The following is a 26,042-nucleotide window of genomic DNA, read 5'->3' as shown; positions in this document are numbered from 1 at the left end:
AAAGAAATTGGATAGAGTGAAGTTTCCGAACTACGGCATCGGAGAAGCTCCTTCCCCATTTCCAAATCCTTTATAGAAAAACCAAAAGAGTCAAATTCAAAACGAGAATTATTATCATGGTAAAATTGATGAACAGAAAGTAAATTTCGTTTAATAAAAGGAACAACGAGAACATTTTTGAAAGCAAAGGAGTTGGAAGGAGTATTCAACTGTGTTTCATCAATCTGAGTAATATTAAGTAAATTTTCATTACCAACTAAAATTTTTTCATGCCCATTATAAGGTTTAGAGAAAGAGAGAATACCAGAATTAGCAGTCATATGATTAGAAGCTCCAGTATCTGGATACCAAACTTCCTCATCAGACTCCTGAAGGCTCATAGCAGCGATGAAAGCATGGTTGAAATGTTGCCTGCACTAAAGAGCAGAATGATTAAATTTTCCACATATCTAGCATTGTGTGCTAGATCGTGGAACATGGGGTTATTTGTTAGGTTGATTAGGATAAGGAAAGGGTTAAGGATGTGTATGCTTTACTGAATCCATGACCGAGATTTGAATTATGTCTACCACACTGTCCTCGACCTCTGTGAAAACTAACCCTGCGTCCACCACGATGACCTCGACCACGATTTGCATAAAGGGCTCCTCCTTTAGTAGTGAAAGGAGCAGGTGGTGTCGTCAATCCGGCACGGTGCTGAACTTCAGTTTCTTCTTGCATTGGAAGTGGTCGAAGTTGCTCAAAAGTAGGTTTCATTCTATATATATTTAATGCATTAACAAATCCTCTATATTCCTCCGATAGTCCCAGAAGAACAATCATGACCAAATTATGATCCGACTCAGCTTCATCAATCACCTAGAGGGCATCCCCTATGGATTTAACCTTTTGCATATATTCACTCATACTCATTGATCCTTTCTTGATGCTTCGTAACTCAGATTTCAGAGAAAAAGCCGTAGAGGCAATCTTGTCAAGAAAGTATGCCTCAATAATTTTTCATGCATCATGAGCTATTTTGGGTGAACCAGATATGACCATCTGTAGTATGCTAAGAGACAGAGTAGCATTAATCCAGAAAAGTATGGTGGTATCTACCTTCTTCCATAATAAATACTCTGGATTCACAATTGTCTTCTTATCTGCTGTTTCAATAATCTAAAGAGGGATAATACTGATTCTATTCACATGCAAAGTAACACCAAAACTCTCTAAGACATTTAGAAAAATTTGTTTCTACATCAAATATATAGAATCAATGAGTTCTAATGGTACGAGAGTTTTGATGTTAACAATAGATAGAGTTGCGGTAAAAGAAGACATGTTTGCGACTAAAAGAAATCACCACCAAAAGAAAAGGAGATGAGAACAGAAGTTACCAACAAAGATCACTTCCTAAGAAACCCTGAGCAGCACTAGGAGAAGGCCAGCAGCACTAGCGGCTCAAGGAGAAACCAGGCAGCAGCAGGGATGGCCAAGTGGAACTAGGGAAGAATAGGAAAAACAGAGCAGCAGCAAGAGAACCAAGCAGCAGCAGGGAAGGCTAGGCGGAACCAGGGAAGATCAAGAAAAATCAACGACTCAAGGAGAGACCAAGCAGCAGCAAGGTCGGCCAAGTAGAACCAGGGAAGAACAGGAAAAACCAAACAGTAGCAAGAGAACCGAGCGGCAGCAGGAGAAGGCCTGCAGCACCAGGGAAGACTGAACGGCAATAAAGATGGGAGGAAGGTGAACAACAAGAGAGTTTTGGTGGTTGGTGGCTATGGATCAACATCCCTAGTTAGGGTTCCTGCTCTGATATCATGAAAGAGAGGCAAAAGAGCCTACCCTCTAGGATTTCATTGACCAAAATATATAGAGTACAGGATTTTCATATATGGCAACATATGCCAGTGTTTTATGGCAACATATGCCATTAATAATACAGCAATGATACCATAAGAACCTCCACTAATAATACAGCAATAATATCATAAGAACTTTCACTGTATATGGAAAGAAATATGCAATACTAAATATATCCTAACACTCTCTTCCCACCCCACCCGAACCTACCTCACCTCCTTTCAATGTTGTTAGGAAGTGATTATTAGTTAACAAAACTAGCAGGCAGTAGCCAGCAAGGTTCGCTGTACCGGTACCGGACGGCGTGCCGGTGCCGGACTGGTACGGTATGGTACCGGTACCGTACCATACCGACACATGGTATGCCCAGACGTACCGGTCTGGTACCAGTACACAATTTTTTTCAATTTTTAAATTTTTTTTTGGATTTTTAAAGTTAATAATTGATAAATACAACCTCAATATGGCATTATATTGCATATTATTGACATATTTGGGTTCAATTTGGAGTTAGGTTGCGGTACAAAGACTCTTGATCCAAATTTCAAACATATATTTATTTCCATTATATTTCAACTATGTCATCTTAAAACTAAAAAAAATATATATAAAATACGCATTAAAATGTCTCTAAATATTTAAGTACAAAGCGCAATAACTGATATACGAATCTTAAGATGTACTCTACATTTAATTTCTTATCGAGTGTCTGTGACGCTCGTAGATGTCTGGATCATCAACATAGTCTGAAGGGACATCAGTCTAACCTTCTAGCCAAGCTGCACCGTACTCTCGAATATTCATCATCCCATAAGACATCCTCTCTGGATTGTAAGACATCTCAGACCTCTCGCTAAAATTCTGACTCTGAGAAGTATCCTCGAGATGATGGTACAGTTGTGAAGGAGTCCATCCAAATATGCCAGTAGCAAAATCTGATCCGTAAGATGCTCCAGGCTGCATAGGGTAGTAACCACTAAAAGATGATACCTCGGATGCACCATATGCATATGGATCATAAGGTGGCTGTAGATAATAGGATCCATAATGTGAGGATGATCCAGATACATCCATGGATCCTACTCCACGTGCAAGATCGTCCGCAGCTGCATCATGTGCTGGACGACCTTTAGGAGCCCGTCGTCTATATAAAATCGGTTCCCCACGATCTCTACCGACTCGTCCACCATGATCCCTATCCTGTGTGACATGCGTAAACTGAGACTCATCGGTGAATCGAATATCACCCTGTGACTGTCTCATAAATGGTGGACTCCTATCCTTCAGTTTCTCCCTGATCATCAGATCCATAGCTACTACTACCAGTATCATCATCACTCTCTCTGATGTCCGTATCTGAACCAGATAGCTCCTGTACTCTCGAGAGTGGTGCACGTACAACTGTCTTTTCTTTTCTCCCCTTGTGCCCCTCTGTGACTGAGTTTCCTATGATTGAGAGGATGGATGCCTTCTTGCTGACTGCCGGGAGGATCGTCTATACATCTCTCGCTCGAATCTCTGGAAAGATGTATCGGATAGTGAGTCATGTGATGAATGAGTCCCTTGTATCCTCTCAGACTATGGCTAATCAGCTGAAAGCCTATGTGGAATATTTTTTTCTGCCCATTGCCCTGGATCCACCCTGATCTCCCTCGCCACCACACTGGCTGGTCGTGGAGGGGATCCTGGCTCATCAAGCTCTGGCTCCTGCTGCTGACCTGTAAGCCATCCGATGATCGGATCGTCATCCTCGTCGGCATAATCATCCAGCGTCGGATCAGTGTACTTCAACTGAACTTCCTCCTGAATACATTTTAGCCTCAACCTCAGATTGTAGTGAACATATACAAGATCGTCGAGGCATTTTTGTGTCAGACGATTTTTCTGTTTGCTATGGATAAGGGCAAAAGTGGACCAATTACGCTCACAGCTACTAGCAGAGACCGTCTGAGAAAGAATACGGACAGCCATATGTCTCAAATTTTTTACTGACGTTCCAAAATGAATCCACCATTCAGCTACAAAAGCAAAATTATATATCAAATTTGATGATATTATTAAGCAAAATTACATATCAATCTACATTGCTCATTATTGATATGTAATTTACCTGGATTCATCTGTTTTTTGCTTACGACAGCTGATGGGACTCCAAAACTATCTGATCCCTCTCTAAACTATTTCGTCTGAAATAAAATATATTTATTATTTATAAATATATCAGATCGAATTCAGTTGAATAATTACATCTATTTTAAACTAGCATACCTCTTGCAGACACAACGACGCGATTTCTGGATCGGACACCATCTTATATATGACATTGCGAAGAGAGCAAGAAGCTCGCTATCCATATCTATCTCCGGAATAGTATACTGAAATTTCGAATTCAAGTAATAAGCTGCAGATAAATTTTAAGATTGATTAAGCACAATTTTATTTTCATGCTTCGAAAAAATATTTTAAAACATTCTTAAATCCAAACTTACCAGCTAGATGCAAATCTCTACCCATCTGATAGTCCCAACGGCGCTCAATAATGTTAATGAATTTTTGAGAATGCTTGGGATCATTCTCACTAATATGTTTCTTTGCCCTCTCCATCATGTAATATAGGAAGTCCATCTGGGGGTATCTCTCGCTGTCCACGACGTAAAGCACCTCATATAAAGGCTTGATAGCCTTCACTATCTTTTCAGTCTGCTATCAAAATGACTGACTTGTCATCAAGTTCTCCACATGACTTCCATCAGTGCCGGCCCTCGCATATCTGCTCTCCCGCCACTCGACACTGACAAACATCTGACGTAGGACTGTTTTCTTCTGAAGAAGACTATCAAGTGCTATGTAGTTGGTAGCAAACCGTGTGATACCCGATCGTAAGATCTCCCTCCAATATACGTCCGCATCAATGAAAGAACCCATGTGTGGTTGTAGATGAATCTAGTAATGATCTGGGCAATCTCCACTACCTGCTGCACCCTGCGAATCTTTCCGATATCCATCAATATAAGATCAATGCAATGTGCAGCACATGGGATCCAGTATATCTGCAGTCGCTGCTCCATCAGCAACTCTCCGACAGTCTTATATTGTGGTCCGTTATCTGTGATGACCTGCACGACATGCTGCTCACCCACTGAATCAATCACCTCCTCCATCAAACCAAGGATATATGTGGCATCGTGCATCTTATCTGAAGCATCGATTGATTTGTGAAAAAATATTTTTTCATCACAGTATGTCAAAAAATTAATGATGCTCCGCCTAGTAGAACCTGTCCAACCATCACACATCACTGTCAGACTGTATGTAGGCCATTTATTTTTGTAAGAAGCAATCCATCTCTGCAGATCTTCCTTATTGCTGTCAAGAAGCTGACCATAGATGTCCTTAGGTCCTGGAGGATCTACACCCTGGCCGGCAATCTCTATGGCTGAAATAGCAGATCGGTAGTAAGGATTGGCTGCTGCATTTGCTGGAATATGGCTGAAATGAAATCATGATCCAATAGCTCGCCACATATCCTTCTTCTTATCTTTTTTCAGCATACTGTCAATTCTTTGCTGCTTTGAATCCTTGCAAGACAAAGCATGTGGATCCAAATCCTGAATGCTGGCTCCTGCTGGAATATCTCTGGAGGACCTCCTCCTGCCAAAAGCTCCCAACAAAGAAAACATGCTGCGTCTACTCCCTCTACCACCAGGCTCTCTGACTGAGGTAGTCCTTCTTAACTCGAATTCTCCCCTACTAGTCGCTGATCCAGATCTTGATTCGTAGTATGATGGTCCGAATCGCTCTCTGTATCGGGCCATCTCCTCCTGCTGGTACTGATCCGCCAAGCTCGTCTGAATGGCAGCCTCAATCTGTGCCTCATCATCTGGAGCAGAAGCCTCCTCTGACTCTCTAGAGTGATAAGAAAGTAGCTCTGCAGCTCGACGGTCTATTTCGGTCTTTTTCTGCTTTGCCCTTTCTTTCGCTGCTTTTGAATCAGCAAAGTGCTTTTTCATCAATTGTCGGACCTCTTGCGGACATTTCCGACACATGGACACATCAGGATAACCACGAGCCAGATGCTGCTTCAACCTAGTCATCCCTCCTCCCTTGAACTCTATGTTGCACCATTTGCATCTCCAATGATGCCGAACCGAGAGCATCTCGCCATGATCCCAACCGATGTCACGCTCTGGATCTTTCTTCTTACTCATTTCTGCAGGTATAACAAAATACTAATTATTTTGAATTACCTGTAATATAACACTAATTACATATATTTTTTATTTGATAATATTTTTTACTATTTAAATATTTACAAAAAGAATTTCAAAAAAATCTCAAGTTAGATTCAAATATTTCAATTATTTTGAATCATTCTAAATATTATTCTCAATTTCAAAACTAACACTGATTTTTTATTTTTTTAATTTTTTAATAATTTTTATATAAATAAGTATATACTATAAAATAGCTGATTAATTAAAGTAAACGAACGTCATGCTCTAAATTTTTTTCTTATAAATATATGCAAGTACAATAAAGCACGATAGTTTAACGATAATTAAAATAATTATATATAATTTTAAAATAATTTTAATAATTATTTTAAAACTTATAAATTCAAAATAAATATGTTATATACTTCAAAAAATATTTTTTAATTAACTAAAATATAACACTATTTTTATATATTTTTTATTTTATAATTAAATTTTTTAATTTAAATAATTAAAAAAATAATTTTTTTATTTCAAATATTTAAAAAAAATTTGAAATTAGATTTAAGTAGCTTGAATCATTCTAAACATGATTCCCAAACTCTGATTTTTTTCCTTAAAATTTAATTTTTTTTAAATTTTTAAATAAATAAATATTTAAAAATATTTAAAATATATATAATTAATAAAAATTAATAATTTTGGTGTCATCATGTAGATCTTCCAAAGATCTATCACATATAATTAAATCATATCAAAATCATAAGATTTTGACATGATTTTCTCTTATTTTTATTCTTTCTCATTCTTATCCTATTTTTAACAACAAAAATAAAAATAAATATTTACTACGAAAATAACATATTATCTTACCTCCAACCAAATATTAGCCTCTCCTCGAACCACTCCTACAATTTGACGGAGTTTTTTTCTTTTTTTCTAATTTTTTGGAGATCTCAACGGTTTCATTGAGACCTTCATAAGCTTCGGGTCCTCGGGAGTTCTCTGAGACTTCTCAGAGAACTCTTAACAGCCACAATGATTTAAAAAGTCTCCGACCCCACCCCCCTCCCCCGTCCCCACTTTATTTATGTGGGCATGTCGGTACGGTTCGGTTCACGCCGAATCGGACCGAACCGATTCATACCGTCCGATTTTGGACGGTATGGATACGAACCGGACCAAACCGAGCGGTTCGAGGAATATTTCGAAAAAAAGGTCCGAACCGGACCGGTAAACTACCGGTCCGGCTCGATACGCCTCGTACCGAGCGGTTCGGCCCGATACGGCGAACCCTGGTAGCTAGGAATTGTGGGCTCAGACTATCGAGATAGTGGGACAACCAGACCACAAACCTCCAACAGATTTTGAACTTTGACTTCAACGAGAGTTTGGATATTTTGCAGTCTGGCCAGGCTTGGGGCCCCTTGAAGTGGACCTTGGCTTAAACCCATCATGTGAAGATAGACCCTCAAGAATGAAAACAACTCTAAGCTTCTTTTAGAAACCATTGCATCTAGTACGATGGAAATTTCAAACTTGGTTGGGTGTAATTGAAACACTTAATGAGACACAATGTGGATAGTGGCAGTTAAAACTTGAGCCAAATGGGCTAGGAGGTCTGGAGCTGAAGTGAGGGGAGATCCAGCATTTCATGATGCTGGTGATGTTGTGGTGAAAGAGACTGGGGAGAATGGCTAGGTGATATATAGAGTTGAAAGGAAATGGTGATGAAGCCAAGCATAGGCAATATAGAGATGGCAGCTTTCTCCCTCCGACAGCAACTCATGTCATGGAGTTTCACAATACAAGATCATTGAAGAAATGCGAAGTGGCTTCCCACCATTTCGCTCAAAAACCACATTAAACAATAAACATTGAGCTATCAATATCCACAAATAAACATTAAGGGTGCGTTTGGTTAACCATTAAAAAAGTGCTTTTTGATTTTTAAAAAGCAATGTTTGGTAACACCATGAAAAGCAAAAAATCAAAAATCAAAATAATTGCTTTATATGCAAAGCAAAAATTTTTTGCTTTCCAAAACTTGCTTTTCTGCTTTTTTTGCTTCCCCACGTCTAAAACGCCAAACCAAAAAGTAAAGAGCCCGAACATTTCTCCCTCGTCGAGCTCTTCACCTCCCCACCCCTTCTTCCTCCCTTCTCGAACTCTTCTCCCTTGTCGAGCTCTTCACTTGCCATCCCCCAACGTTGCTTTTTGCTTTATGGCAACATAGTTACCAAACATACTTTTTGCTCTTTTGCTTTTACTCAAAAACAAAAATCAAAAAAAATAAAAAATATTTTTTAAAAATCAAAAATCAAAAAATGTAACCAAATGTACCCTAAATTAATTCTTGTTAGAATGACTGAACTATCTAGATTAAAGTTTGCTATAGGGAAAAGGGGAAAACCATTACATCATTGTGGCAACAAAATTTTAAATGAATGTTAAATCATTAGAACTTCTAGTTCCGCATTTAAGGAAATGGGGCTCTTGATCTCTCAGATTTCCCGTGTTTGGGGGCTCAAATGGATTTGGCTTGCATATCTCCATTTTCTTTTGCATTTTCTACTTACATATGTAGACATTATAGTAGCTAAATATTAAGATCTTATTCATTTACATATGTAAACATTCACCAATTATCTCTACATTATCATAGCTAAATATTAACTTAAGTGGTACGATCATCCTTATTAGAGCAACCATGTATTAAGTACTAAAATCATCTTATGAATTACAATATTCAAAAAAAGAAACAGACCAACTTCATCAAGGACATGGAATACCAAAGAAGAACAATGTAAATATCATATAAGAAAAAGGTTCATCTTAAGGCATCAATTTCAAGTTTGGAAAAGTTCTTCCAAGTAATGGATTGTTCAAATACATTTTGCAAGCACCATCAATACACAATCTTTGCCTAAACTCTTGCCTCTATTACCATACTTCCCACCAAATCGTTTCACGAAAAAGGCACCATGCTTTTAATGTCAAATATACATTAAAAGCCAAGCTTCCACATCACTAGTTACCTAGGTACAAAATTAGCTCTAGCAAAACAGTGCTTAAAAACTGACCAAATGAAGTCATATTGGAGTAGCAAAGGCCCAGAGGTTACTTCATCAACAAGACGAGTCATTTCTTGTCAACATTGATCCCTTTGGCAGCAACTAGAAGGGCAGCCCAATGCATGAGGCTCCTACAATTGCAAGGTCTATAAAGGGTTAGAAGTTCACAGCCTTACCCCTGCATGCAGAGAGGCTATTTTCCTTGTTTTGAACCAATGACCTTCAGGTCATAATGGAGAAACCTTATTATTACACCGATGCTCACCCTCTAAAAGTGTGTCTTAGTACATGAGGCTCCTGCCACTGCAGTATCTAGGAAGGGTCGAATATATGCAGCTTACTCCTAGTGTGAATATGTTGTTTCCATGTTTCAAACCTATGACTCCCACCCTCATAAATAGTTAATCATGTTAGCCATCTGAAGGCTTGAATCTTGATATCTGTAGATATCAAGATCTACATTCTCTTGTAATACTCGGCATTAGCAATTAGAGCAAGCTGGCGATCATAATCTTTTCCACACTAATTTTTAGTATCTCCAAATTTCCTAACCAAATGAAACCTGAAAACAACATGAAAAGATGTCGACTTTCTAAATTCATCATTATGAAGGTATCTCTATTTTACTAGAAATAAACAACAGCACTTACTGCCTTTTCCACCTCTATTTTCAAGCAAAATGTTACCCACATCCAACATGAGAAAGTGATTGAATGTCTCAGGTTTTTCCTTACAATAGGGTCTTTTGAACATAAGACCCTAAATCCATAGCCAGGCCTTTGCTAAGAACCATATGAGAATAAGTTGAAATACACTCTTTCACTACTTGCCCATCCAATTCTTTCTCAAGTCTCGACCCTTCCTCAAAAGTTTCTCCTAACATAATAATGTTCCATCCCAAAATCTACTTAAATAGCTATCCTATTTCAATCAGCTTGCCATCAATAGTACTTCACTCAAGTCACATTTAACCAATAACGAGAATAATATTGCTCTCATTTTGTATCTAACTTTCTTTAATAAATTTTAATTGGACCTTGACGATTTAACTATTCTCAAAAAAAAAAAAAAAAAAGTCTACTTAGGTCTTCAAATTATAAATCGAAACTCCAATATGCAACTTTACTTAGTAAATATATACTTTCGCAACCAACTACTACATTTTTGTTCAAAATTTATGAGATTATTATATATCAGTTTTCACAAAATCCCCATGCTTAGGGGGCATAAATTAGCATAAAATGATAAAAATTACATATTTTCTTATCTCACATGCTTCCATGAAATAATTCAATACGTGAATATGCATGACCACATTGTGTTTCATAGAATTGCCAAATTTGAAGACATTGTGTTCTAAAACACATACAGAAATGAGATTTTTAATAGTTCTATTTACTTATAAAAAATCAGAAAAATGTGAATTTACAGTCTTGTATTCAATATATCCCTCAAATTTGGAACAAATAGGGTAGATAAATTAAAAATAAGCTGTTCATTTGCCACCTTCTATTTTTGCATTTAATAAATCAAAATAGTAGGGATTCCTTGGTGTAGATTTTCATTGATGATCCTTTTTGAAATTTTGCATATCCTCTTCACCATACAACCAAACTTTATTAAACTTTTAGTCTTAAATAATGCCCAACATCCTACAAGTATTATTTTTCATGAGATTTTAGAAATCATCATGTCTATGCATAGCCAGCATACCAATATGGATATGTTTTTATGATTCTTTATCAACCTTCTTATGATCATTGACTTTGAGTTATCTTGTTGTCCAACTAAGTGTTGCTTTTCTTCCACTCCACTGATGAATTTATCCCTGCACAATATTTTTTTGAGGTTATCTTAATTTCCCTTATTATTCACCCTTCACATTCCAACCACCTGCAGGGAATGGACAAATGCAATTATTTTTTCTGGAACATCTGATATTTACTGATTTTAACTATCTTGAACCCCTCGTCATCACTAAATAATCGAGAATATGAACATGGTCCAAAGTAATCCAAGAAAGAAAATAGAACCAAGCAAGCAAATTGCCCAAGCCTGAGAGATCAATATGAAAAAACCTAGAATTCTAGATAATAAGAAAATAAGAGGATGGTCTTGGAAGTCAGGATACAAGAAATTTATAAAGGAAGATCCATCAGGTCAAAGTCTCAACTACACAAATGCCTTTAGGTGTGATATTGCTCTAGCCATTCTCTCCATCCATATCATGGCACTAAAATCATTTCCAATGCCAACTCCAAATGGCAATTCAATTAAATGTAGATCAGAAATTCTCATCACATGTCAGATTTGCTTTCCATTTGGTTTCATTTACTTTCTAAGTCTTCCTAATCACTGACATAACTGCAAATTGTAAAAGACAAGCTACAATGCAAATTGTAAAAGCAAAGCTACTGACATGTTTGTTGCTTCTGGCTATCATTTGAACAGTATTATGAACTTAAAACAAGAAAATGAAACCAAAAAAGAATGAAAAAAAATATTGTATAAAAGTAGTATAAATCTAACCTGTTGCCAGAAGAAACTCATGAGGATGGAAATCTACGCACTGAATTTGACCTTCATGACATTTAAAATCATGCAAGAGCTTCCCAGCTGTCAGATCCCAGAGCTGTTCAGACAGATTTCAGAACAAAAATGTGGTAGATCAAATGAAGGCTTATTTATAGAATTTTCATAATGACATCAAGGGTTTATTGAAAGAAAAAAGAAACATAATTACTAAACATGGCCCGCAATTCTTACCAAATCATTTTTTATGGTATTCACCTTATTAAAAAAAAAAAGAGTGGGAGAAAAGAAAAATATATAATAACATAAAAATGCCAAAAAGTCCCACTCTTGGTTTTGAAACTTCACAGATAAGAGATTGACCAAAACGTGAGATCGAAAGCAATACCTTCACAATGTTATCTTCTCCACCTGAAACAACCCATCGGCCATCTGGGGTGAATCTAATTGCATTGATTCCTCCACTGTGCCCTTTGTATGTGTCGATGCATCCCTTCCTTCGGACATCCCATATCTTTAGGTTTGTATCCAAAGACCCAGATGCAATGAATTCTCCAAATGGATGAAAATCAACAGATATGCAGTTGGACCTGTGCCCTGTTAGAGTGCAAACAACTGCAGACCAAGAAAACGACCGACTGTGAAAAAGTAATTCCCCATGTTTTACTTTGTATATCATAAATAACAACCTGTACACACTACGGGGATCAATTCTGCTTCTTACCTTTTGCCTCCACTAAATCCCACAACTTTATCGTGCCATTGGCAGCCCCAGCAGCCACTAAAGCTTCTGATGAATCAAAATTTACCGACTCGACTGCACTTGTATGGCCTGACAGTCTCTGCACATTGTCAGCTGAATCATTTAACATAGGCAAAACCATATTGCCCAGCTAAGTAAGCAGATATAGTTGCAAAGAAAGTAGGGAATCTGGTGCAGCAAACAAAGCGTATCCTACCAGTATGGCATTGGGTTTGCCGATAGCCCAGAGATTGACCTTGCGATCTTCTCCACCGGTGACAAGAACCCTTGAAGTCTTCCTCCCAATCTTGAGGCAATTCACATTGGAAGCATGTGCTACAAACTCCTCTGGATTTAATGAAGTTAAGATACCCAAGTCGAACCAGAATTCCCGAATGAGCGAAACCACAGATACTCTTAAATATCAATGACAATTCATACAAAATTAAAGAACTTTTGTAAAAATCAAAAATCATCTAATGAGCCACAAATAATTCAAGAACTTGCTTTTCTTAAAAACGTGTGAGCAAAGACAAATAGATCCGTCAAACAATCATAAATCTCCATCTCAAACACAAAAAGAGGCTTTGTGATTGACTTCAGACAAACCCAGATTTAAGAAAAAATTGGGGGGGGGCGGAAGAATAGGATACGTAGCTTATAGGCACGCTTGGTGGTCATCATGAAGCTGGCAGGGAACAAACAAAGCAGAGCCTCCTCTTCTTCTCCTTTCTCCCAAAAATATAGCCAAAAGGTCCAAATTTGATCTCAAATTCCGCTTCCTCAGCTCATGACGGATCTCAAGAAGCCAAACCGCGCATATCTATTTCTCTCTCAACTCCCCGATTCCATTGCAGCGCCGCTCCACCAGCTGCTCTCCGTCCACAGCTCCAGCCCGCCTAAACTCCTAACCAAAGGCACAAGGGTCGAATCTTCGGTAGAAGAGCAAAGATTTGTGGGCTTCTGCCCTTCTTTATTCAAGATATCAGAGAGAAAAAGAAGCCGCAAGGAAACGAAGAGTTCCAAATTGCAATCAGGGGTCGAGTTAATGTTCTTTATCGAGTATTACTTGGGCTTGAAAAGGCCGGACCTTTCTCCGCTTCTTTGCTTTTTCCAAGGAAGATTCTTGTCTTCTGAAATTTCCCTATCTTCTCTTCCTTTCTTCTCCGCGTGGTTCCTTCCTTTCCCTCCTGTATCTTTGACGGGAGTGGGGTTTAACCGTGCGAACACGAGCGGACTTGCCGCCGCCTTGTAATATAATTTCGCCCTCCGTTTTTTTTAATTTTTTTTAACTAATTCCGTCCGTTATCTTTTACTATGTTTTAACTAATTCCATCCGAGTCCTTACTGTATTAATATAAATAAAAAAAAAATTAATAATTTAATATATATTCAAATTTATTTATCAGAGTAATGTAAAATAAAAAAAAAATATTTAGAATGATATTTTTTATAATAAAATATCATTCCAAATGACATTTATTTGATCCAATCAATCTAACCGCCAGCCAAAGGAGATGATAAAGACCAAAGAAAAACGCCATTGTAAATGGTGTTTATAAAAACGCCATTCACAATGACATTTATATATTTCTATAAAAAAAAAATTAAACATCATTCACACACGCCTCCTTCTTCTCCGATGACATCCCACGTCGCCTCATTCTTCTCCGATGATGCCCCTCCCCGATCCCTTCCGATAAGCCACCACCCCCTCCCCCTCTTTCTTCCCCCCGCCCCTCTTCCTTCTCTCTCCCTCTTCTCCTCTTTCTTCTCTCTCCCTCTTCCTCCCCTGGCCCCCTCCTCCCCCCATCCGACACCCCCCCGACCACCCCCCCTCACCAGCTGCTCCCTCCTCCCCCCATCCGACACCCCCTGCCCCTGTCGGCTGCCCCTTCTCCCTCCATCCGACCCCCCCCCCCCCCGATTGGCTACCCCCTTCTCCCCCCATCCAAGCCCCCCGTCGGTTGCCCCCTCCCCCCAACCAAGTGCCCCCTCCTCCCCCCATCCGACACACCCCCGCTGGTTGCCCCCTCCTCCCCCCATCTGACATCCCCCCCCCCCGATCCCACCGACTGCCCCTCCCCCCTCCTTGTCAGCCCTCTCTTTTCTCTCCCTTTGCCTGGCCACCTGTCCGACGCCCCATCCAACTTCTCTCTCCCTTTGTCCGGCTGCCCGACGCCCCCTCCTTCCCCCATTGACAGCCCCTCCCCACCCACACCTTATCCCCCTTCCTCTTCCTTCTCTCTCTCCTTCCGAACTCTTTCAGTCATTTTATTTTTTTTTGTTAATGTATTCGTTAATTTAATGTATCTATTAATATATTAATGTTGTTTGTTATATTATTGAAAATAGATCTGAATATGATTTTTTCTAAAATCTGATTAAAAATTTAAATATATTGCATTGTATAGAACCGTAGATCCATCTTTTGATTAACATACATATTCTATGCCATCTATACATTTATATATTTTTATACGGATGGAAGAATTATGTATATTAGTTAATTGACTGTCCAGTTTAGACAGTTTGGGAATTGCAATTAATTCTATAGGTAATTATAGTAATCAAACGATACATAGAATATTCGAAAAAAATTTTGGATAGCATTTTTCTTTAGTTCTCCTCAATATCTTTAGTCGTATGGAGAGAACTAAGGAGAAATACTGTCAAAATTTTTCTCGAATCCTATTACGTATCGTTTGATTACTGTAATTACCTATAAAATTAATGTAATTTCTAAATGGGATAGGATTTATCTTTATTTATTAGTTGATGATAGGATGTATTTATTATGTAAACTATTTTATTAAAATAATTATTAATATTAAATATTTTGATTTTAGTATTGTCAGAATTTTTTGAGAAAATGGCCAATGCTCGGATTCGTCTACTATTATATTATGATGGTACAATAGAAAATAGTGAAGATGGCGTGCAGTACAGTCAACCTGCAAGTCAGATGGTTAGACTGTTTTCATCATTATCACGTCAAAAAGTATTGGACCATCTATATAGTGGTATTTCTATAGACAAAGAAAAATATGAAATCAAATTGAGGTGGAGATCTTCTAATTTATCGAGATAGTTAATGCAGAGCAAGTATATTTTAGTTCCAATTGATGATGATAAAGATGTCCAAGAAATACTGATATTTCTTTGAAATTTTCAAAATACTGATATATTTAATTATATATTAAAAAAAATATATCCTCTGCTAAAAATACTACTCAAATGATGGTACCGAGGTTTGGGTACTTTAGTAGGCTTTTAACCCAAGGGAACAATACTCCTAGACCTTCTTCACCTTTCGTAAGTCCAATGGTGCGAACTATTAGTATTAAGGTCATGTTTGTAGAACAGTATTCTAATATTATTGGCCCTAATTATCCAATTATTCAAAGTCCTATGTGACTTCTCCTATGGTGATTTTGCCTATGATGACTTCTCCTATATTGGAAGTAGCAATAAGTGTGGGATACGACACTCAAATAGGAGACGATGATTAGGTCAGCACTGGAATAAATTCTAATAACCGAGGTTTTGAATCAGATGAGAATGAGACTGATGAAGCATGGCTTGATGAGGACAGTAACAATAATGAAAATGATGGTGATGAAGATAATCAGTCCGATATTGTAGGAGAACTTGAACCTCGTTGGTATGAAGATGATAATGTAGAGAATCTGAACTTTGTTTGCATGAACCTCTATAATTTTTTAGCAACTTAAATTTAGATCATGATGGTGGTGTTAGTGCTGGTCGAAGATTGAACTCTAACTCTTCATTTTGAAACTCCTCGATGACTGAATTTTCTATCAATCTGATGTTTCAAAGTAAAAATGAGCTAAAGAGAACTATTGATCTTTATCATATTCGAAGCATTGAGATACAATATAGTTCAGTCACATTCAAAGTTATGGTCCATACGATGTGCATCATCATATACTGAACAAGAATGGAAATGAAGGCTTCGTACTGTAATTTTTAAAAAGCACGGATATTTTTACATCACAAGATATGAAAGTTCTCACACTTGTTTATTTACGGGATTGAGTCGAGACTACAAACATGTCAATGGAAGGGTGATTGACACACCAGTCTGACATTTGATTGAAAAAGATTTAGGTGTTAAAGTTGAAGCTATTGTGGCAGTAGTTAATGAGCAATTTTAATACACAGTGTTATACAAGAAAGTATAGTATGGAAAACAAAAATATTAATTGATATTTATGGAGAATGAGAGTCATCTTATATAAAATTATCCTATTATATGGCTGCACTCCAAAATGCAAACCCTGGCACTGTTGTTTCATGGGATTTCTTTCCAACTAAAAATTTTGATGTGCGGATTTTAAATTATATTTTCTGAGCTTTCCAACTATCTATCTAGGGTTGGAGACACTGCCGTCATGTGATCAGCATCAATAGCATGCACTTGTATAGAAAGTTTAAAGGTAAGATACTAATTGCAACAGGAGTTAATGTAGTTATTTCTTAGCATATGCAATTGTAGATGAGGAGACGACTGCTAGTTGGAGTTAGTTTTATTTCTGACTCCGGACACATATCGCACAAGATAGAAATGGAATATGTCTAACTTTTGATAGACATCCAGATATATTAAATGCCATTACAGATGAGTCTATTGGATGTAGTCCGCCATGGACCCATCACCGATACTGCTTAAGACATATCTGCAGTAATTTTAATACTCACTTTAAAAATGCACAGCTCAAAAGAGCAATATGGAAAGTAGAGAGCACTCATCAAGTTCGCAAACTTGACTTTATTATTGATAGGATTAAAATAGTAAATGTAGAGGCTTGGAGTTGGCTATCTAAGTTAGAATCAAAGAAGTGGACAGTGGCACATGATGCCAGCATGCGCTATGGTGTTTTAACTATAAATTTGTCAGAGGTTTTTTAACAGTATCTTACGAAGAGCTAGAAATGTGCTAATTATAGTTTGTGTTCAAATGATATTTTACCGTCCTGTAATAGTTGGTCTTATTACTACCTTACTTGAGAGATAGCATCAAGAGACACACATTTCATATTTCATTCGGTGAGGTGACCATCACATTACAGGATGTTAGTGTCCTTATCGGACTATCAGTTGATGGTAAGGCAGTTATAGGAGCTAATCCCACTCTTAGTATTTCAGAATGCCAGGATATATGCTACCGATTACTAGAATTTCAGCTCGAGATGCAATTTTTTGATCATTCATGATTGAGGATAGAGTGTTTAGATGATCATTATTGATATTTGCACATTAGAGATGATGCATCAGAGAAGATGGTGCGATAGTATGTCAGGGGCTATGTACTGCAATTACTAAGGGGTGTCCTTTTGCCTAATACTTCATCTAACAAGATGAAGTTGATGTTTTTACCATTATTAGATGATTTAGATTTTATTCGTAGGCTCAGTTAAGACAGTACAGTACTAGCTTGCCTGTATAGGGTTATGTGTCAGGGTTCTGCGGCAGACCAGTCAGAGATCATAGGTTATCTTATATTATTGCAGATATGTGATATACAAATTTTAATTTTCTACATTCTCTTATAGCTCTGATTAGGCATATCATATATGATTTTTTTAGAATTGGCAGATGTGGGCATGGGAGAGGATGCCGACTATTAGTCCATTACGGAGATAGTTGCTTGAAATACCATCAGAGCAGTACGACCCCGATGTTCCATTCAGATTAGACGCATTTTAGAGATATAGGTATACAAATATTAATTTTATTACTTGCAACTTACTACTATTTTTAATCCGATGAAATTCAATTAATGTAAACATACTATCAAGCAGATGGAACGTTGCATTCAACATTCACCATGTGTCGACAAAGGTGGCATGAGTTTATAAATATCAGTTGGATACATTGATTGATACACGTAGATGGATAATTTTAATTTATGTACAAATATTATTTTATAGTATTCATAATCTATTAAAAAATGAGCTTACTAATCCAACTTTATTTTTAACTCTATCAATTTTTGTGGGAGCTATATACAGATCAGATATTATCCATATTGTCATAGATTTGTACAGATGGACATGATATATGGACTGCTAGGGTACCATTTATTTATTTTGATGTGGTGGAGTGGTACCTTCGAGATCATATGCTACGGTAGTTTGGCCGGATTCAGAGCATCCCAGAGCAATTTGATATCGCCAGCGACTTCATCGTATTGATCGATGAGGGAGAGCTTATATTGACAGCATATCAGATATACATAGTGTATCACCATTTGGAATGCACGACGAGATCATATAGTTCATGGTGATGACATATTGGGAGGTCATCCATATATTGAGTACTACATGGTTTGGTTGCTTAGCATTACAGTATTGGTCATTGGGCAGCCTCAGTATGCAGTTTCAGGATATGAGATGAGAGTTCTATTATATATATGTTGGTAAAGCCTCGAAAATTATGTTTTATGTCAATCTCATATTCAATTTCAATTCATTAAGTCTTTATTTTACTTCTTATCGTTAATGTAAAATATTTTATATAATTACATTATATCTTTATTTTATGATCTATAATGTATTTTTAATTTTTTTAGTTATGTAGACTGATTGTTTGTCGGGTCTTATGTTGGACACTCATGTGCTCTATCTACAATTGATGAGGATGAGCGGATCCAGATACTGCGAGAGATGGAGAGATCATATTTAGGGACATTGACGGTGATTGGAGCATCCTATACGTCAGATATGAGATATACACTATCATCACATATTTAGATATGCTAGTACCATGTATTCTGCAGATGTCATCGCCACATGCTGTACATATGCCCTACTTTTTGATCCATAGATGCCAGAGCCTTCATTTTTCTAATGCCCTAGATGACAACACCAGGTCTGAGTTGGCATCATGACTCTTCATCTGAGTGGTCTGATTTTTTTGTTGCAAACCATCATTGGATCCATATGAGGGGGTTGAAGGGGTCATTCAGCTCGTAGATGCTCCAGCAGCATCTATTATTCCTGATATGCATGCTCAAGAGACGTCCACTGATATAGGAGAGAGGCCATCATAGGTGATACAAAAGTAGGAGCGACCGTTGAGGACTTTCGTGAAAAGTCCAAGCGGCCATGGGCACCACGACATCCTTGTGGGACTTAGTATTTTTTAGATTTATAGTACTGTGAATTTTTTTTTAAACTTTATATTTTTATTCTATCTTATATTATTAATTATTATTTCTATGAGAGTTTTAAATATTTTGTTTATTTAATTTCAAGTGTTAGGATGCTATATGGTTTGTCATAATCTTCAAATGTGTCTCAAAAAAATTAGAAAAGAAAATATCATGTTAAAAGAGCTATCTAAATTAGTTTAAAAAATAATATCATGCACCAAAAAATTATAAATAATAATGATAAAATATATCACATATTCAAAAAAATTGATTTAAAAAATATAAATAAAATATATCACACACCGAAGGTTAAGGTGAAGAAAAAAATTACCTTAGAAACATCATTTAGACATATGCCATCACTTTTTGATCCACAGATGCCAGGCCTTCATCTTCTTACATGCCCCAAATACAACACTGGATCCGAGTTGGCATCATGACTCTTTATCTGAGTAGTCTGATCTTTTTGTTACAGGCCCATCATTAGATCTAGATGAGAGGGTATGGGGTCACTTAGCTCATAGATGCTCCAGCAGCATCTGTTATTCTTGATATGCATGCTAGGAGACATCACTGATGCAGGAGAGGGCCATCACAGGTGATACAGGAGTAAGAGCACCGTTGAAGACCTTCTGAGAAGGTCCAACGGTCACGGGCAGCACGACGCCTTATGGGACTTATTATTTTTTAATTTATAGCACTATAGGATTTTTTTTGTAAACTGAATATTTTTGTTCTATCTTATATTTTTAATTATATTTTTATCAAAGTTTTAAATATTTTACTTATTTAATTTTAAGTGTTAGGATGCTATATGGTTTGTCATGATCTTCAGATGTATCTCAAAAAAAGTTAGGAAGAAAATATCATGTTACAAGAACTATCTAAATTAGTTTAAAATATAATATCACGCACCAAAAAAGTATAAATAATAATGAGAAAATATATCATGCATCCAAAAAAATTGGTTTAAAAAATATAAATAAAACATATCATGCATCAAAGGTTAAGGTGAAAAAAATAAACCAACTTAGAAATGCTAGGTTGAATGGCGTTTTTAGAAACGTCATGTGGAATGGCACTTTCGAAAGGTCATTCAGAATGGTGCTTTTAAAAGCATCATTCACAATGGCTTTTTAGATTTTTTTTTTTTGGCGGGATTCCACATAGATGGGGGGTGTGGTGACTGGATCAAAGAAACGTCATTTGGAATGACTTTTCTAAGAAAAATTTTATTTTAAATGATGTTTTTTAACTTTTGCATTACTCTTGTAAATAAGTTGGAACCTATGTTAAATTGGTAAAAAAAATTTAAATTGCATTAGTACGGAAAGGACTCAATTCCATCCTTCATTGTACTGCATATTTATCTACAGTTTGTGCTTGTCTGTTCTTGTTTTAAGTGAACCCGAAAGGATTTCTTGTGTGATAGGAAGAAACAAATATCATATAGGGCAGGACTCTTTTTATGCCACATTCTCTCTCTCAACTTAGAGAAACTTTAAAAAACAAATAGAGATTGAAGTCTTCCTACTAATAGGGCCCACTAATCTCATAAATTATAAAAGAAAAAAGAAAAAACTTTATGCACTAAAAAATAACATTTTGGAAGAGAGATCATTCATATCATTTTCTTCTTGGAGTCTTTCTTGTCCCTAGATCCATTTCTCCTTCTACGAATGTAAAACCATCGATCCATTTTCTAATAATTGGATCCAATAAATATCTAAAGGCAATATATAGTTTTTCGAATATGATGTTCTTCAATATACAGTATATAGTCAGTTAATATACATCTAGCAAAATATTCATATAATGTCTCAATACATATTTGTAGATAAATCGATACACTATTTCTAATATATAGTACTCATCAGTATATAATATATGACCAAATGATGCACATTTGATGGCTTATTGTTATATACTATAAGCTTTTTAAAAGCACACTCAACAATAATCCAATACATACCTATAGATAAAGCGATATATTGTTTCTTGAATATGATGTTCATCCGTACATAGTATATGACTAGTTGAATATACATAAAAAAATATTTATCTAACATCTCAATACATATCTCTAGATAAATCGATATATAATTTTTAGAATATAGTACTCATTAGTATATAATATATAACCAAATGATACATACTTGATAGCTTACTGATATATACTATAAGTTTTTTTATACACACCCAATACATACCTATAAATAAGTCGATATATAGTTTTTCAAATATGATGTTCACTAGTATACAATATATGACTAGTTGATATACGTCTAGCAAAATATCCATCTGACATCTCAATACATACCTTTAGATAAATCAATATACAAGTTTTAGAACATGACGTTCACTAGTACACAGTATATAGCAAAATAATACACATTTGATCCTTACTGATATATACTATAAGCTTTTCAATATATACTCAGTAATGATACAATACATATCTATATAACGATCAGTATATAATTTTTCAAATATGGTGTTAACTAATATACAATATATGACTAATTAATATATACTTAGTAAAATATTCATCCAACGTCCTACTACACATCTCTAGATAAATTAATACACAGTTTGTAAAATATAACAGTCACCAATAATGGTACATGGCCAAATAATGCATAGTAAATGGCTTATTGATATATACTATAAGCTTCTTTGATATATATAAGTTTATAAGTATGAATTGATCAATTTATTATTAGAAAAGAGATGGATGCTTTCATATTCGTAGGAGGAGAAAGGGACAACGGATGAGAAAGACTTAAGGAAGAAGAAAAGATATGGATAGTTTATGTTTATAGACATTCTTTCTTGACGCATGAATTTTTTTTTTTTTAACTTACAAGATTGATAGACTCTATTAGTAAGGGTTTTATCCCTATTTGACTTTAAGTTTCCTCTTTAAAATGGGAGAAAGAGGAAATGTGGCATAAAAAGAGCCCCATCCCACATGTTCCACTATCATGCCCGCCCCATATGATTTTTGTTCGATGGAAAGTCACATAAAAAATAAAAAAAATTTAAAAAAAATATGATGTGAAGAGCTAAGTGGCTTTGATGGATATCATAATTCATAATCTAGTAATCAACTGACATATATCCGATTGTATAGCAAAGTGAGTGTGGAAGTATAGGACGAAAAGAAAATTCAACCTCCACAATAAATAAAACTCCAGTAAAATCTAATTTAAAGAGGAATAAATACCAAACACAAAATAGTTGTGAAGGGAAAAGAGTTTAGAACTTTAATTCATATCTTTGTCTCATCATTCATCATATGTTGCAGTTGTAAGATAGGACCACCTAAATCAATTTCATCCTTCTTTCATTGCAAATATTTCTCGACCACTTAAAAGAATAAAAAAAGAAGAGGTAAGTGGGTTCACAATATGATTGTGATTAGCTATATTGCTTACTAAATTTGGTTGGCTAGAAATAGTCATATATTCAAGAATATTATTCAAAACCCTTCTAGTGACTGATAAGAGCCCATTGCTAGCATCAAAATTCATCCACCCAAATGCTTTCTAATGGTCCTTGATAGCCGAAGAAAATTGGGACTCCATCCTTGTAATCCTCGTGCATTCTCATGTGATTCACATAACTTGGGAGCCCATACATCTTAGAATCAATTTCAATGGCAGTGAGTGGATGTCATCTCTATAATATTGTTGTTCTAATCATAGAATTAAGAGAAGCATGGAAGGGTTAATCTATGAAAGCACTATTATTAAGGCAACCAATGTGGTATTAAAAAGGGGCTCAAAAACTATGATCAATTGGTATCCAATTTGGCAACCTACAGTGATTACACTCATCCACTTCTTTTGGACTACTAGAGGATTTCTTTATCGCATGCAATCTTTTTTTTTTGGTGGGATAAAAAATGGAACAACAACTTCCTTAAAAGTAGAAACATAAAAAAGATACAATATCTAAAGAATACAACCGCCTAAGGAGATAGACAAAATAATAAAGGAGCACCCTCCAGATGGCTATTTACAATATGAGATAAGAACCCAAGTGAAAAATAGACCCCCCTGACTATGCTTAACTTAGCAGCCGCTTGAAACTTCCTTCCAAGAGTGAACCCATGACAGAAAACAACTAAATCTTCCTTAAGGGTGAACCAATTGATCATAGTCCCATTTGATTTAATCTTCGATTGTGATATAAACAAATATTGAAAAGACACCCAAATCCAAGATACCTAATAACTCATTGGCCATGAAACCAAAAAGAAACAACATCTTGTTAGGGAAGTTACCCCAAAACTCATCCCCTTTCTACAACATCTTGTCCATTATCGATCAAGAAAAATGTTAATTGTGCCAAAAGGATCTTCAGCTATAGCCTAGTTGCCTAATCTCCATTATCGGGTAACAATTTTGGAGGTATATTAGCATACCGACTATTAGCTGGCAGAGTAAAAGCCAAATAGCTACCACTACAAAAATAATAAAAAGAATTGGTAAAAAATACGGACATAGTGCAATTAACCAATCTCCCAACATTTTAGCCTATGACTAAACTATAAATTTTGATCTGGAGAAAGAATCACATTTGTACTAGAAGAAGTATTAAGGGACAAGATCTACTTTGTATTAGCATCATCATTGTTCTAAGTAAATCCCCCTAGAGCTTATCTAAAAGATATCGGCCAAGTGAGGATCAGCGAGTTATTTTGCCCAATATCGAAATTAGCTTCTTTTGCTTTATTAGCTAGATTTAATCATCAGCTCGATTACTCGTATGAAAGACATGAGGGATTTGAAAGGTCTGGAATATATGCTTCTATGAGTGCAAGTCCCACAACAGAGGCTAGGATGACCTAATATTCTCTAATTATTTTAAGAGCCATTGAATTACCATAAGAGAATCACCCTCCATCCAAAGTTTTATTACATGCAACTCATAGATAGCCACTCTAATCCCCATCCAAGTGGCTACCAATTTAACAAAAGGACTAAAGAGGATGGTAAAGCCTTGCCTCTAGCTCTGAATAAGATTCCCTGATGATCCCTAATGATGAAAGCAACAGCAACTTCACTGGATGTCACCGAAGCATCAAAATTTACTTTAAGAACTCCCATTGGAAAGGGAAGCCAACAACCAACTTGAGTTCTCTAGATTTTAATTGATTAGAACTCAATGCTCCCTATTTCAATGGGCAATTCTTAAGCTATAGTGAAGTGTTAGACCAAGTACTAGAAGGTGTTGTATACATTGCTCTCCTAATCAGTTGTGGAGAAGTAATATATTTATGCTGAAATATCCTCCCATTGCATGCATCCAAATTGACCAAGTAGTATAAGCCATAAGGTACCTCAACCTATTCTATACCTAGGAACTGAATATCCATTGCTCCAATTTTGGCAAAAAATTTGAGGTTGAAAGCACACCCCTAACATGTCAGTACAAACCAACTAGCAATCTTTTGTAAATGAGCAGCCTACCAATGCATGATGACAATCCTCCATTGTAGAGACATAAATCACAATATTATTGGATGATAAGGAGAATATTTGACTAGCACAACAGCTTCTTGCAGGAGAGTCTTCTCCACAGTAACCTCCATCAAAAAACTCACTCTCATTAGTACCTCTAATTTTTAGACTCCCTTGAGCAATTCATTGTAGGCCTATAATTTTTATGACAAATAAAGCATATTGTTTGAGCCTGATACTTTGTATTCTAATATTGCCCCTGCAAAGTTGATTGGCCAACTGTCACAAGCAATTGGAGTGGCACATATTTAGGTCATCATATCAATTGAAAACAATGAGGCCATAGTATTCCCATCCCATTGCCTGTCCAAAGTGATAAGATTATGGACTCTCCACTCATCGTAGTCCAAATCCATGTTGATAAAGGTTGGTCTCATGAGTAAAAGAATAGAGGTAAGTCAAGGATCCTACAACAATCTAATGGAGTCTCCAGAGCCAATTGACCAAAGGAATTAAACTAATCTTTTGATCCCCGAGCCAAGATCTTGGCCTAGATGCATAGCATCGAGCCAACTTCTTGTAATTATACAAGGATCCTATGAATTTATACTTAGTAGCAACCACTTGGGCCATAAAGATTGAGATTTTAGAATTAGTTGTGTGCCACCTTGCAAAGGAACAATTCTTTTCTCTTTAGCAAGGATGTTGACCAAGGCCACCACTATGTTTGAGAGAACAAGCTTGTTGCCAAGAAACTAGATGAAAGCCTCTACATTCCAAAGGATCTCCCTAGAGGAATGCTCTACAATTTTTCTCCATATTCTGTAGGGCAACAACTGGTATATATATTGAAGACATACAATAGATAGATTGATATGTCAAAACTGATTGAAGAAACATCATTTTTCCAGCAAAGTAAAGGGCATTCCATTTCCAAGTATCTATTTTGTTTGTTATAGCTTCCCTCAGATAATTGAAATCCAATGCAAC

At 36.3% G+C, this 26,042-nt stretch overlaps 3 protein-coding genes across 7 annotated transcripts in view; all 3 read right to left on the bottom strand.

Moving 5' to 3' along the window:
* The window catches only part of LOC105042829 (katanin p80 WD40 repeat-containing subunit B1 homolog KTN80.3), a 54,867-nt gene extending 41,247 nt beyond the window's left edge, over positions 1–13,620 (bottom strand). For 4 of the 5 annotated variants that reach the window (XM_073256561.1, XM_073256557.1, XM_073256559.1 and 1 more), the window contains exons 1-5: positions 13,061–13,620; positions 12,625–12,755; positions 12,390–12,507; positions 12,054–12,280; positions 11,663–11,765 (exon numbers count right to left, since the gene is read on the bottom strand). In XM_073256561.1, the coding sequence (XP_073112662.1) occupies positions 11,663–11,765; positions 12,054–12,280; positions 12,390–12,507; positions 12,625–12,755; positions 13,061–13,091 (610 nt within the window). In that variant the 5' untranslated portion in view covers positions 13,092–13,620. The remainder of the gene's footprint in view (positions 1–11,662; positions 11,766–12,053; positions 12,281–12,389; positions 12,508–12,624; positions 12,756–13,060) is intronic. The other variant, XM_073256558.1, reaches the window with a different exon arrangement.
* On the bottom strand, positions 427–3,906 carry LOC140856927 (uncharacterized; the record flags this gene model as incomplete). The annotated part of the gene is made up of 2 exons (XM_073255139.1): positions 427–3,291; positions 3,439–3,906. Coding segments are annotated over 2 exons (1,152 nt in total), but the record flags the coding sequence as incomplete, so codon positions are not given.
* On the bottom strand, positions 3,807–6,264 carry LOC140857529 (uncharacterized). Its single transcript, XM_073256562.1, has one exon. The coding sequence runs from the start codon at positions 6,051–6,053 to the stop codon at positions 5,346–5,348; it is 708 nt and encodes a 235-aa protein (XP_073112663.1). The 5' UTR covers positions 6,054–6,264; the 3' UTR covers positions 3,807–5,345.
* Positions 13,621–26,042: the final 12,422 nt, after the last annotated feature.

The sequence above is a fragment of the Elaeis guineensis genome, chromosome 4 (genome assembly GCF_000442705.2).
Source record: "Elaeis guineensis isolate ETL-2024a chromosome 4, EG11, whole genome shotgun sequence".
NCBI lineage: Eukaryota > Viridiplantae > Streptophyta > Magnoliopsida > Arecales > Arecaceae > Elaeis > Elaeis guineensis.
This window is presented reverse-complemented; position numbering and strand designations above follow the sequence as displayed.